The following is a 13,675-nucleotide window of genomic DNA, read 5'->3' on the forward strand; positions in this document are numbered from 1 at the left end:
ACCTTAGTCAGTACTGTGTGTGTGTGTGTGTGTGTGTGTGTGAAACTTACCAGCTCAAACCAAATCAAAGCCAAACCAACCAAACCCACACACTGCACACATCTATGTCAAATCATAAAGGCTAAAATACTGACAGGACTGGGGTGGAACACTTGTTTAGCATGTTCAGGGCCCCGGGTTCCATTCCCAGCACCAGAGAAAAACGGAGAGGAAAAGACAAAAGAGAGACAAAAGGAGGAAAAGGAAAGTCTCTTATTGGCAACACAGTACAAGGCCCACACAGCTCTGCTGTGATGAGACCTCTGTGGCTGGCCTAGTTGAAACAGAGCAGAACTACAAGGGAATTTTGTGAAAGCCACAGGAAGGATTCCAGGTGCAGCAAAGGAAAATGACTCCAGGGCACTCTTCACATGCACTCACTGCACCCCAGTTTCTGTCCTCACATGCTGAGGCCCGAGAAAGTGGAAAGGAAAGTATCCTCTTCATCAAAGCTGTCCCCACAGTGCCCTGTCTCTTGTGGCCTAGGTCAGCATGGGGAGAATGGCTGGCAGGGGCTGCCCACCTTAGAGATGCCCAATTTGAGACATGCTCTAGCCATGCATCCTTAAACCAGTGAAAGAATGACAAAAACTTACGGACTGACCTCCCCTGGGGCCTGGGGCTGGATCTTGATGGCTGTTTCTGGTGTGTGGGTGAACGACCACCTGATCTGAATGTCCTCTCTCTTCTCTTCCATGTGGAATTCCATCTATGAGAACAAACCACCAAGAAACAGTTATTGGGTAGTTGAGCTCTTTACCTGAGCCTTAATTAGCTCATGTGTGCATGCATATGTGCCATGTACATGCACATTTTATGTATATGTGCTGTATGTGTGTGCAGACTGCATGGGTGTACTATGTCTGTATAAGGTGCACATGTATATTATATGTATATGCTATGTGCTGTGTATATGTGCACTGGTGCTCTCTGTGTATTCATTTTTTAAGATTTATTTTTATTTTATGAGTTTGCTGGTTGATTTTTGTCAACTTGGCCCAAACCTAGACATACTTTGAAATGCCCCCATCAGATTAGCCGATAGTCAAGCCTGTGGGGATTATGATTGAAGACTGATGTGGGAGAGCACAGTTCATTATGGGCAGTGCTACCCCTAGGTAGGAGGTCCTGGGTTGTATACAAAACCAGGCTAGCAAGCCATGGGGAGTAAGCCAGTAAGCAGGACCCCTCTATGGCCTCTGTATCAGCTCCTGCCTCCAAGCTCCTACCTTGAGTTTCTACCCTGACTTCCTTCAGTGATGGAATGAGATTCCTTAGTTGGATGCCTTTATTTTCCTGGAAAGACAAAAAACGAAACCCTGCCCCAACCCTAGCTTTGGGGAAAATTTCCTTTTTGGCAAGTTATATCAATCAAATGAAAAGGATTTGTTAGTCTTATACATTAATTTAAATTGAATGGTCATGCTGTTTGATGAACTGCTGCCTCTTTTAATCAAGAGGTCTCTCCTGTTCAAATATAATCTATATCAATTTTGATGATAACCATAGCCTTTCTCCTCCTATAGAAACAAAACCAAAACCCCTTTCCCAACATAATACATATCCTGGTTTCCATTCTGAGGTCATCACATCTTTAAAGTATACAGGCTGATTTAGCTCAGCAGTTTTTTTCTATTATCCAATGCCTCTCTGCAACTGTTGTTCCTTTCTTATTAGCATTAAAAAATTGAAGTTAATAAAGCATTGTTCAATCTGTCTCTGGGGATCTTTATTACCCCTTTCTGTTTATTAAGCATATCTTTTAAAGTGAGATTAGATCTTTCTATAACTGCTTGCCCTGTAGGGTTATATAGTATACCTGTAATATGCGTTATGTTATAATATACAGAAAACTGTTTAATTTTACTAGAGACATGCTGGAGTACTGTCAGTCTTAATTTGTACAGGTATCCCCATGATGGTCATAACTTCTAATAAATGTGTAATTATAGAATCAGCCTTTTCAGAACTCAAAGGAGTTGCCCATTGAAATTCTGAATATGTATCAATGGCAAGGTGTACATATTTTAATTTTCTGAACTCTGCAAAGTTAAACACATCCATATGCCAAATTTCATTGCTTTGAGTACCCTTTGGGTTACTTCCTGCAGCTAGTGGAGTTTAGTTTTACAAAGAACAAGTAGGACATTTCCTTATAATTTCCTTGGCTTATTGCCAAGTAATGGAAAACTCTTTTTTTCAGACCAGAGAGTTGTAAGCTAGAATGAACCCTCTCCTCCCCAAGTTGCTTTTAGTCATGGTACTTTATTACAGCAATAGAAAAGTGATTATGATAATGTATATGGTTGCCTGTGTGTATGCATGGAGTCCCTGGAGGCCAGAAGAGGTGAGATGGCCCCTAGAACTATGGTTATGAAAGACTGTAAACCGCCATGAGGATGCTGGAAACCAAACCCAGGTCATCTGCAAGAACAGCATGGACTTCTAACTACTGTCCCAGTCCCGTGTGTGTTCCTGTAGTCACTTGTTCTTACAGACAATGGCTCAGCTTCTACCATGGTCTACACAACGTCCTTTCAGAATGGATGTGAAGCTCTCCTCCCAAACTCCTTTTCAGCCTCTCGTCTGCCTAGACAGTCCCTCAGGCCAGGTGTCACTGACACTCTGCAGCCTTATTTAAATAAGGAACTCACTGTGCTCTGTGCTTCTGTTTCTGTCATGAAGGCATAGGAGAGTGGAGAGAGAAGGGACCCCAGGACACTTGTCTTCAGTGCTGGGCATGGCCAGTGCCCATGTTCAGATGTCTCTGGGACTACATATGGAACCCTTGCCCCTCTCACCTGAACCACTCCAGCAGCCTCAGCTGGTCTCCTAGACTGAACAGTCCTACTCATAGAGGTAGCAGAATAATGGAGACACGGCCAGGCTTTCATCCTGGAGCCTTATATACAGGGCCAGACATAGTAAAAGGGACTTGGTAGGTGTGATTAGGGCCTGGACCTTAAGGTGGTGAGAACATCTTAATGTCTCCAGATTACCAAAAACAATCATAAGCATCCTTAACACTAAGAGAAGCTAGCAGGAGAATGGTCCAATAGGTATGGTTTGAGAACTACACCCATGGTGACTGAGCTGAAAAAGTATAAGGCATAGAGACCAAGGAAAGAGTGAGGTGGTTGGTATATGAGCTCTTTACAACTAATATGTAGCCAACAGGAACATAAGACTGCAATCCTATAACCCTCAAGGATCCTATTGAATAATGCTATCTTCAGAGTCAAGCTGCCACCATTTTCATCATCTGTATCTGCTTGTGAAAGATCATCAAAGCTGGGCTTGCAGAGTGCTGACATTTCCTCATAGGAGAGGCAGGGTAGATTACTGGACCCTCACCAATATCTAGTTACTTCTCCAAACCAGTTATACATAATTCTGTCCTAATTCCACATGGCCTCAGAGAGTATATAGGCTGAAAGGAACTAGAGAAGGGGGCTCTCCAATTATAGCTGTGGGGAGTCATCATCCATGCTAGTACAGACCTTGCATGTTCTGAGTCATGTTCATGGTGGCTTACAGTTTAAAGATGATGAGTGATGTGACTCATAATTAATAAGTACATGAGACTCAGAACTATGTAACTCAGCATGGATGAATCCTCCCTGTGTCCCTCCTATGGCAGGGAACATAAGAGTTATTTCTACCATGGATTTCCTGGGACTGACAGCATCTACACAGCCTTACCTTTAAATGAAATGGGGAAAGCCGGACGTCATACAGCTGGCATTCTGAACTGGTTGTGGAGGCAGGCCCTGCACTGACCAAGAACTGAAGGTTCTCACCCACCACATGACATATCACCACCTGGAGAGACAGGGTACATGGAATCTTCAGAGGACAGCAAGGACAGTGCTTACCATAGACACCTTCATTTCGTTGAATAACCTAGACTTTCTATGTTATCAAGGAAAGAATTTTGAGTCTCAATCTTGGATAAATACTCAGATGCACATCTTTTCTACCATGAAACAATTTTTAAAAAATTGAAACTGTCTCAGACAATGGATTCCTGATGGATTCTCAAGATCCGAGTTCTGTCTTGCTTAAATCTAGTTGTCATGCTTTTTCCATATATAATGAAGGTTTTTTCCTTTAAAAATCACTGTTATGTATTTTTCCCCAATGGCTGCTTTTAAATTCCCAAGACAGGGCCAATGAGATGGATCACCACGAAAAGGCGCTTACCACCAGGCCTAAAAACATGAGTTCCATCCTCAGGATTGACAAGGTGTAGGCAGAGAGCCAACATCTACTTGTTGCTGTTGCAGGATATTTGATCATATTGTGACATCTGGAGATGGAGTTAATAAATTTAACCTTGAATCAGGGGGCGGAGCCAGCTACTGGCTGACCAGAAGTAGCCATAGAGAAGCCAGAAATGTGGATAGAGAATAAACACAGGAAGCAGCAGGGAAGGACTTAGAGATTTCACAGATCTGGGAAGTGTGGAGAGAAGGTCAGCTAGTTATTCCTCTGCTGCTTATCTATCGGATTTTCACCCCAATATTTGGCCCCTGAGTCTTTATTGGTAATAGAACAACTTAGATAAACACATCAAATTGCCTCTGACCTACACACACACACACACACACACACACACACACACACACACACAAACACACCACATCCCACACATCTCACACCACACACAAATAATAAATGAACTTATTTTTAAGCTCTAGACATTTGTACCCTCATGTAGAGAAAAGCCACTTGCTATCTTTTGCTAAAAGTAAGCCTTTAAAAGAAAATAAGTCAATGATGGACTGAGTGGGATGAGACCCACAAGCAGGCCCGTGGTGGACTACCTTGGGCTCCAAGGAAAAAGCATAGTCCTGTCCAGTGCTATGACAGAGTGAGTGAGACAAGGAGACCCACACACAGGTCCAGGGCAGTCTGCACTGGAAAACATGGGCCTACCTGGCACTTTGTGGTGCTAGTCAGACAGGCACTATTATGTATGATATGGTATGGTATGGGAGAAAGAGAGAGAGACAGAATGGTTCATGTCCTGTGGACAGAGACATACCTGAAGAGGTAAAAGCAATGAGTAATAGGCTGATGTGGTTGGCCTGATTGCCACCCAGGGCCATGTGATGTCTGGGCCTGGGCTGCTGCTAGGTCCCATGTCTGGGTTCATGGCCCTGATACAGCCATGGTCTGTGTTGATGTCCATGGCTCCTGATGCCACTGAAGGCTGAGAGGATAGAGCTGTACAGAGTTTGCTCTGTCCCCTCACTGGCAGCAACACTAGAGAGAACTGGGTAGGGACCTCATTCAACCCCGTACCAGCTGCCGCACTTGAGAGAACAGGCCCTGTGCCTCACCTAGGCAACACAGTAGGGTTGACCCTGTAGACAGGGGCACGGTGAACCAGGCCTGAGGGTGTTAGAGGGGCACAGCACCTCATCTGTGGTGCAGTGGTGGGGGCAAAGGAAAAACGCACTCCCCACTTGCCCCTGCTGCTTCCAGCTGGTGAGGGAGCTGACCCTTTCCTTTACCTACTGCAACAAGTGGGCCCTGTATCGTGTCTGGGCAGTACAGCAAAGCTGACTCTGCTGAGTGTGTGTGTGTGTGTGTGTGTGTGTGTGTGTGTGTGTGTGTGTGTGTGTGTGTGCTGAGCTGCCTGAGAACGTGAGTGTGAGAGATCTGGCCCTGCCCCTCATCTGCCATATGGCAGTATGAGTCGGGGAGAGCTGTCCTTCCTCTACCCCTCTATGCCTGAGCTGTGTGGGAGAGCTGGCCTTGAGGTCAAAAGAGCAGGAGAGCTGCCCATGCCCCTCACCAGCTGCAGCACTTGGGAGAGCAGGTTCTGCACCTTGTCTGGGCAGCACAGTAGAACTTACCCTGTTGTTGGCAGCATGGGTGAGCCAGCCCTAAAGTTGTGAATGTGGGAGAGTTGTCCCCACTACTCATCTGTCATGCGGAGGTGGGGGTGGGGGACAGCCCTCACCCTTCACCTCTCACCACCTGTGACAGATTAGGAAGCTGACGCTCCCCCTTATCAGATGTAGCATTCAGGAAAGTGGGTTCTGCTCCTCACGTGGACAGCACAGTAGAGCTGACCCTGTTGGTGGAGGCACGAGTGAGCTGGCCCTGTGGCCCTGAGGGTGAGAGAGTGAGATAATTGGCCACACCCCCTTGTCTGCCATGTGGCAGTAGGGGAGAGGGAAAGATGCCCTCTCCCCTTGCCGCTACCACCTGTGGTGGGTGAGGGAGCTGACCCTCTCCTTTACCAGCAGCAGCACTCTGGAAAGTGGGCCCTGTACCTTACCTTGTCAGCAAAGAGAGCTAACCCTATTCACCAAGGTGCAGGTGAACTGTCCCCAAGAAAGTGAGCATGGGAGATCTAGTCCCACCCCTCATCTGCCATATGGTGGTGTAGGCAGAGGAGAGATGTCCCTCAGCCCCCACCCTTCACTGCCTGTGGCATGTGGAAGAGCTAGCCCTGAGATCGTAAGAGTGTGAGAGCTGTCCCTGCTCCTCACCAGCTGCAGCACTTGGGAGAGTGGTCCCTGCACCTCACCTGGGCAACACAGTAGAGCTGGCCCTGATAGTGTAGGTGTGGGACAGCTGGCCCTGCCCTCTGCTTAACACTGCAAAGGGTGAGCTAGCCAGGGCAATGCTGGAGAACTCACCCTGGTGGTGAGGACAGGGAAAGCTAGTGGGCAGACCAACCCTGCAACTACCCAGGCCCAGAAACAGGGTTATGAGTTGGCCCATCCCAACATCCACCCCATCTGTGATCTACTGGAGCATGTGAAGGGGCCAGTCCTGCAGACTCAAAGCTGTAGGATCTCCATAACATAGGGAAACAATAGTATATCCAAGAAGAGTCTCAGTAAGGACCCAGCATTAGTATTGTAGCAGAAACCAGAAGACTTAAACCAGACCAGTGAGTGACTCTTTGCAATGAACACTTGCAAGTAAAGACATATGGATAGGAGGGTTTACTGTATGACTCACTGCATCACACTACAGCTTCCATGATGAGATTGATTTTCCTTTTTTTTTTTCTCTTAAATTTTATTTTATTTCATTTTGCAGGAGAGGTTGCAAGGGCAGAGGATGAATACAAAGGCATAGGGAAATGAAAGAGATCGAGATGCATGACGTGAAAGACACAAAGAATAAACAAAAAATTTAACATGCATTGATGAAGAAATATATTAAAGATTTATCCAGGACATAAAAATTATTTTTTTAAGATTTATTTATTTATTTATCATGTATACAGAAGAGGGTACCAGATCTCATTACAGATGGTTGTGAACCACCATGTTGCTGCTGGGAATTGAACTCAGGACCTCTGGAAGAGCAGCCGGTGCTCTTAACCTCTGAGCCATCTCTCCAGCCCAAAAATTATTTCTATACAAATAATTTCAGCATATTATTATTTTTAATGTTAGAATAATTTTAAAACATACATATTAAGTAATTATAAAATTAAATAAGTCTAACAAAAATAGAATTACAACATGAGCTTAAATATAAAATGAACTTGTATTTTGGAACAAAGTTCTAGAAGACAGAGATAAGTACATCAACAATAAACCAAACCACAATCTAATATATCATAAGGCACTTCAGAGGGCTGATTTTTATGAACAAAACAATGCAGTGTTTTTTGGGAAGCAAATCTTCTAAGTTAGACTCTAGCCATGTCTGGTAGAACCCTGGGCATGCCCAGTGTACACTAAGGCTAGATGCCAGGTATATAGGGGCTGCAGCAACAGGGCATGCTGGGTATTACACAATAGGGTGGCTAGGCAGCCTAGACGCTGGCAGTGAGCCACTGGAAGTCTGAAGATAACACAGGATAGACCCCAAGGGATTCCTTTCCCCAAGGAATGGTTGACCCTAACCCTGAGGTTCACTTTGGGAGACAGAAAATTTTTTAATTCTCTGGCGTATTTTTCAGAATCTAAAGCACAAAGCAGAAAGATTATGAAAACAAATACTTTGCTAGGCCTGATTCACAAGGTTCAGAGCTAGGCCATCCACCTCCTCTCTCTCCTCTCATCCCTGGCCTCCCATACATAGCTCTCTTCTGCCACCACCACCCTCCCCCAATACACACGCTCTAACATAACCTTGGTGTGCTCTGAGCCCCCCCATTAAGGCAGGTTCTGGAATCTAGGAATCCTGAGTACACAGGCCTAGCACTAGTTCACCTAAAAAAATTACCTTGCTTCTCAATTCTAGAAGAAACTGGTTCACCTTTATTTCATCCATTTCTGTAACACTGCTCTCAAAAGATGGATGACAGGGACTAGTTATGTCTTCCCCATCCCCAGAGTTCACAGAGGGTTGGAACAAAAACAAAACAAAACAAAAATGTTTGGATAAGAAATGTTGCTGATTCATGTTAAAAATAAATGTTCTATAAACAATCCTTTCTGGAAATTTTGATAGTAGAGAGACTCCACGGACCAATGACTGATTCAGGGAAATGTCACTGTTCCCAGGGCCTGTGCCTTTTACTGCTTGAAAATAAAACAACAATAAAACAGATAAGGGCTTACTGCATCATTGTCAAGGTCTAGAACCATCTACATTAGTACACTGTACTAAGAACATTGTTGGCTTGGGGTGGGGAGGTGCTTTCAAACCTCATAAGCTTTGGTTTCCAAGGACACATAAAACTGCCCAACAACCATCCCTTGAGAGATACAGAGAATCTAAGTACTTGGGTAAAGCTAGAAAGCAATCAGGCCAATAACTAAATTCAAGGGACCTGAGGACTTCTAGAACACAAGACTTCAAAGCTCATGATTAGCCACTTATGGTGGTCAATGTTCGCTGTAAACTTGACAGGGTCTAGAATCACCTAGATAGACAAGCTTCTTCTACCCTACCCCTCCCCACACACACAGTCCTTGGGCATGCCTGTGAGGATATCTTGGTGAAATTAGTTGAGGTGGACAGACCCTTTATAAGGGGACCAGTAGGGTTTCCTGGCTTGAGTCTTGAACAGCATAAGAAGAAGCTAGCTAAGCACTCACCACTCTGCCTTCTGAATGCAGATGCCAAATGATCCCAAACAAACCCTTTCTCCCTTAAGCTGTTTTTGTCAGGCATTTTATCATAGCCACAGGAAAGGGACTGAGATGCCACTCACCTCCTCTAGCCCCACAACTAGTAGAATTACTAATGGGACTTCTTTAGGTGGAAAGTCTTTTAATGGCAGCCCAGGTCTTCCCCAGCCCTGTTGTAGCCCATTAGCCATGTACACTGGCCTCTGTTATTGCCTCCAGTGTATACCCCAAAAGTTCATTAAACAAACCGTCTGAGCCCACCATCAGTTGTGTGGAGTAAGAAGCTGTTCTTTCCAGGCTGACCTGAACTAACTACATAGCTGAGGCAGGCAACAGAACTCTCCATCCTTCTGCCTCAGCCTCACCTGCTGGGACTTTAGGTGCATGTCACAACACCTCTCTTAATCATAATTTTTTTTTTTTAATTTAAAAGCGCTTTGTAGCTCAGCATGGCTTGTAGCTCACTATGTAATTCAGGCTCATCTCAAACCCATGACACTCTTCTTGCCTTGGTCACCTGAGTAGCTGAGATGATAGACATGGGCCACACCTGGTCAAATCAAACAGCTCTCAGTGGACAGTCATCAGGGGCTGAACCCCTCCCTAGAGTTCCACCTCTGCCACCTGAGAGCCACAATGCCTCGTTTGCCAAATGGAGGAGAACAAAATGTTTTTAAGTTGGTAATCTTCTTTACCCATATTAATGGCGATCTATGATAAGGATTAATTCCCCCAACCCACACAGAAGGCTTCATTTTCAGGCCTCTCAACTGAACAGCAGTAAGCCGGATCCCTGTAGACGTTTGAGGGACCCTGACAGCTTGCCAGCCATCTTAAAGGTCCAGAATGCCCAGAGTTGACATCTATTGCAGGGTCTATGAGGAGCAGAGACCTGGTAGAGAATCTAGAGCTCTCCCAAAGATGATAACTAGGCTTTCTAGTTAGCCCCTCAGTGGGCATTTTATGGCCCTGACTAAGCACAGTTTTTCAGTCCTTCTGGCTTGGGTTCCAAGTATCTGTTCTGGAATGTCAGTGCATAAATGCATTCAAGCTTGCATGTGTGGTTTATGAATGTGTGCAGATGTGCTAACCCACCCAGGCAAGTGGGAAAGCCAGAGGTTGATGTTGGCCATCCTACTCAATTGCTTCTCTATTTTTTGAGACAGCATCTCTCACTGAACCTGGAACTCACCATTTCTGCTAGACTGGCTGGCCAGCAAACCCCCAGCCTGTCTGCCCCCGCACTGGGTTATAATGGACATGGCCACACCTGACTTCTATGTGGACTCTGGGAATCTAAACTCAGGTCCTCAAGATTGCATGATAGGTACTTTTCCCACTGAGTCATCTCCCAGCCCACCCTGGGTTTTCATTTTGTTTTATTTTGATTTTAAGGACAAAGTCTCACTATGTATCCTTGGCTGGCTTGTAACTCACTATGTATGTAGGCCATGTTGGCCTTGAACTCTCAGAGATTCGTCTGCCTCTGCCTCTTAAGTGCTGGGATTAAAAGTTTATGCCAGCATACCCAGCTTTCTAGTTCCTGTTTTGAAAAAAGGTCTCAGCCTTAGAGCTCAACCATTATGGGAGGCTGTATGGAAAGTGTCTGCCTGTCTCCACCTCTCCAGCTCTGGAATTACAAGCACATGCCACTAAACAAAAAAGCAAAACAAAACAAACAAACAAACAAACAAACAAACAAAAAACAACAGAAATCTGGGTATAGAATTCAAGTCCTCATGTTTGCAAAGCAAATATTTTACCAACAGCCATCTCCCAAGCCAAGTAGTAGCTTTTTGAAAGGTTAAGTATCATTAGTATCTACTATGAAGCTGGACTTGCCTCCCAGGAATGAGCTTCCTAGATAACAATAAGATAAAATAAAATAAAATGAAATAATAAAAAATAAAATAATTAAATTAAAATAAAATAAAATAAAACACACCACAGACCTGCTTGAGTCCTGAGATCTTTTATCCCCAAAGCTCCCACAGAACCCTCAATGACACCATTTCAGGACAGAGGCTAACTACACTTCCTACTAAATACTGTCCTTTTCAAGGGCAAGAATGGTCAAGGTGGCTGTGGTAGGCAGATGATAGCTTGGGTAAGCACATTTCTAGGACACTCCTGGATGAAAGAGTGTAGCTTCCAAGGGTGAATGAAGGAGAGATGCATAGGTTACTGGCACCACCCTCTCACAGCAAAAAGCAGTCAGAGCCTGTTCACCATTTTCCCTTCCTTCCTTCCTTCCTTCCTTCCTCCCTCCCTCCCTCCCTCCCTCCCTCCCTCCCCCTCCCTCCCTCCCTCCCTCCCTCCCTCCCTCCCTCCCTCCCTTCCTTCCTTTCTTTTGGCTTGTAGAAGGGGAGCCCCAGATTCCTGCCAAAGGAACTTCCAAGTCACTGCTGTTACTTGCCAACAAGGAAGTCCCAAATTCTTTTAAAGTCTCACTACTGTCTAACTTTCCTTCCCAGCTCCTCTGTGATGTACCTCCTCCCAAAACATCTAGAACTCAAAATCATGTATTATTTTTGCCTCTAAAGGAACTAGGAGCACAGCTAAGAAAATGCATCTGAACAGATACTAGGGGTCATTTTTCACTTGGATCACATGTTATAAGGAAGGAGCCCATTACCAGAGCTGTCAGGTCAGAGGGCAGGCTCTGGCATCCTCAATAAGCCAAACAAACAATAGAATAGCATAGAAAGGAGATTTATTCAATGTGGTCATATTGTGAAGAGGAAGATAAAGAGAGAGGTTCAGTTACCCCTCAAGTCTGTCTTGCCCCTCGAGTGGGGGCTGAAAGGAGGGTTAGGTTCAAATGGAGGGCAAGAGGCAGGCACAGTTAAGCAGTCCTGATGGAGGCATCGTCCCACCAGCCACTGCCCTGTAATGTCTTGGCTCCCTTTCCTCCTGCAACGTAGTCTGACAAATTGTGTGAAATCCTTTTCAGGAGGCAAGTTCCTCCTCTAGCTGACATCAGAATTTTAACCTTTTCTTTCCTCAGTATGAGATTCCTCAGGAAATTGCAGTTACTTGGGATACACTGTTTTAGTACTCTGAAAGCCAAAGGGAGGGGTGTGAGCATTTCTTTTTCATTAAAGTATATTTCCTACTGGATTACAGATCCATTTTCACCAGTTCCCAAATGAGATGTCTTTCTGCAACCTAGTCTCACCTCTGTAAATACTCTTAAAGATGTGAGGAGGATATCAAACCCAATGTCTACTCTGAAGCAGAGGGTCCTCAGTTTAAAAAGTAAAGCAAGCTAGAGTTAAGCATTATCACATCTACACAATTCACTCTGTATAATGGGTAACACTAACTGTCAACTTGATAGGACAAGCCACTGGGTATGTCTGTGAGGGAGTTTCTAGACTAGGTTAATTAGTTTCTAGACTAGGGTGTTGAACCTGAATGTGGTCAACACCATCCCTCGGCTGGGGTCCTGGAATAATAAAGGAAAAAGCCAGCTGAGCACCAGCATCCATCTCTACCTTCCTGAGGACAGATATACTGTGACCAGCTGCCCCCATCTCCTGCTACCATACCTTCTCCAACACAAAGAACAAGCTCTCTTTCCCCTAAGCTGCTTTTGTCAGGAACTGCTTTTGTCACAGTGATGATAAAGTAGCCAATGCATCCTGTCTGGCACTAAATCAGTCTATAGACCTCAAGGCTTATTTCATAAGGAACTTTCCCAGGGTGCTAAAATGAAAAATTCTGGAAACAAGATGGCAGCCAACTCCAAAGCATGCTGGGCAGATGGGATGTGCTTGAACCACACTGGTTCCCTGTTTTGGATTCCAACTCTCACTCCAGCCATGCTTTCTGCTCATATCAGAACAGTATAAAACTAAAAAGGAGACAGGCTTCCTGACAATACTGTAATTCAGGGAGGATTGTGACTCTGTAATATGGCATCACACAGAAGCACCTGTATATAAGTTTTCTCCCTCAAGGATTCTACATAAAAGACATGGAGAAGCTGTTTCCTTTAAAAGGAAGGCTGAAAGGAACTGGGTCTTTTCCTTGCTGGCACTTAGTACTTCTCATTAAGGGCCAAGTCATTCTGTCATCTATCCAATAAACTAACTGATCTAGCAGCTCCCAAGGGTCATTTCACCAGATGTCAATACCCAATAAGCATGTTCCTTCAGGGGTAGTGACTACAGTGGCACTTGGATGGTGGGACCTACCAGGAGGAGCTTTCACCTGCCATGGGAAGATCCCACCTCAAAACAATTGCACAATCTATTAACATTTTAGCATACATACTGGGTTAATAGCAGGACTGGAATTTCAAGTCATACAAAGCAAACAAGAAGGTCAATGGAGATTTCTGTTAGGAGAAATAAAGGCAAATTCGCTGAATTCAATGCCCTTGCAAACTAGAGAGGAATGGACAGAACAGGAGCCATAATGCTCCCCAGGGTAGAAATAAGTGCACACCACTAGCTGCACACCCTAGGTGGCTGTGGCCTTCCTTTCTATGCTGTTTGTTACTATGGTTTCACAATCTTATGGAATGCCTCATTTTTTGTTGTATCTCCCTTTCTCAAATCTTTTATTGATGAATG

At 44.8% G+C, this 13,675-nt stretch overlaps 1 protein-coding gene across 3 annotated transcripts in view; it reads right to left on the reverse strand.

The window, feature by feature from the left end:
* The window catches only part of C2cd2 (C2 calcium dependent domain containing 2), a 73,862-nt gene that overhangs the window by 41,075 nt on the left and 19,112 nt on the right, over positions 1-13,675 (reverse strand). For all 3 annotated transcript variants that reach the window (XM_036203796.1, XM_036203799.1, XM_036203797.1), the window contains exons 3-4: positions 3,742-3,861; positions 644-748 (exon numbers count right to left, since the gene is read on the reverse strand). In XM_036203796.1, the coding sequence (XP_036059689.1) occupies positions 644-748; positions 3,742-3,861 (225 nt within the window). The remainder of the gene's footprint in view (positions 1-643; positions 749-3,741; positions 3,862-13,675) is intronic.

Source organism: Onychomys torridus, chromosome 12 (assembly GCF_903995425.1).
Source record: "Onychomys torridus chromosome 12, mOncTor1.1, whole genome shotgun sequence".
In the NCBI taxonomy this organism is placed as follows: Eukaryota; Metazoa; Chordata; class Mammalia; order Rodentia; family Cricetidae; genus Onychomys; species Onychomys torridus.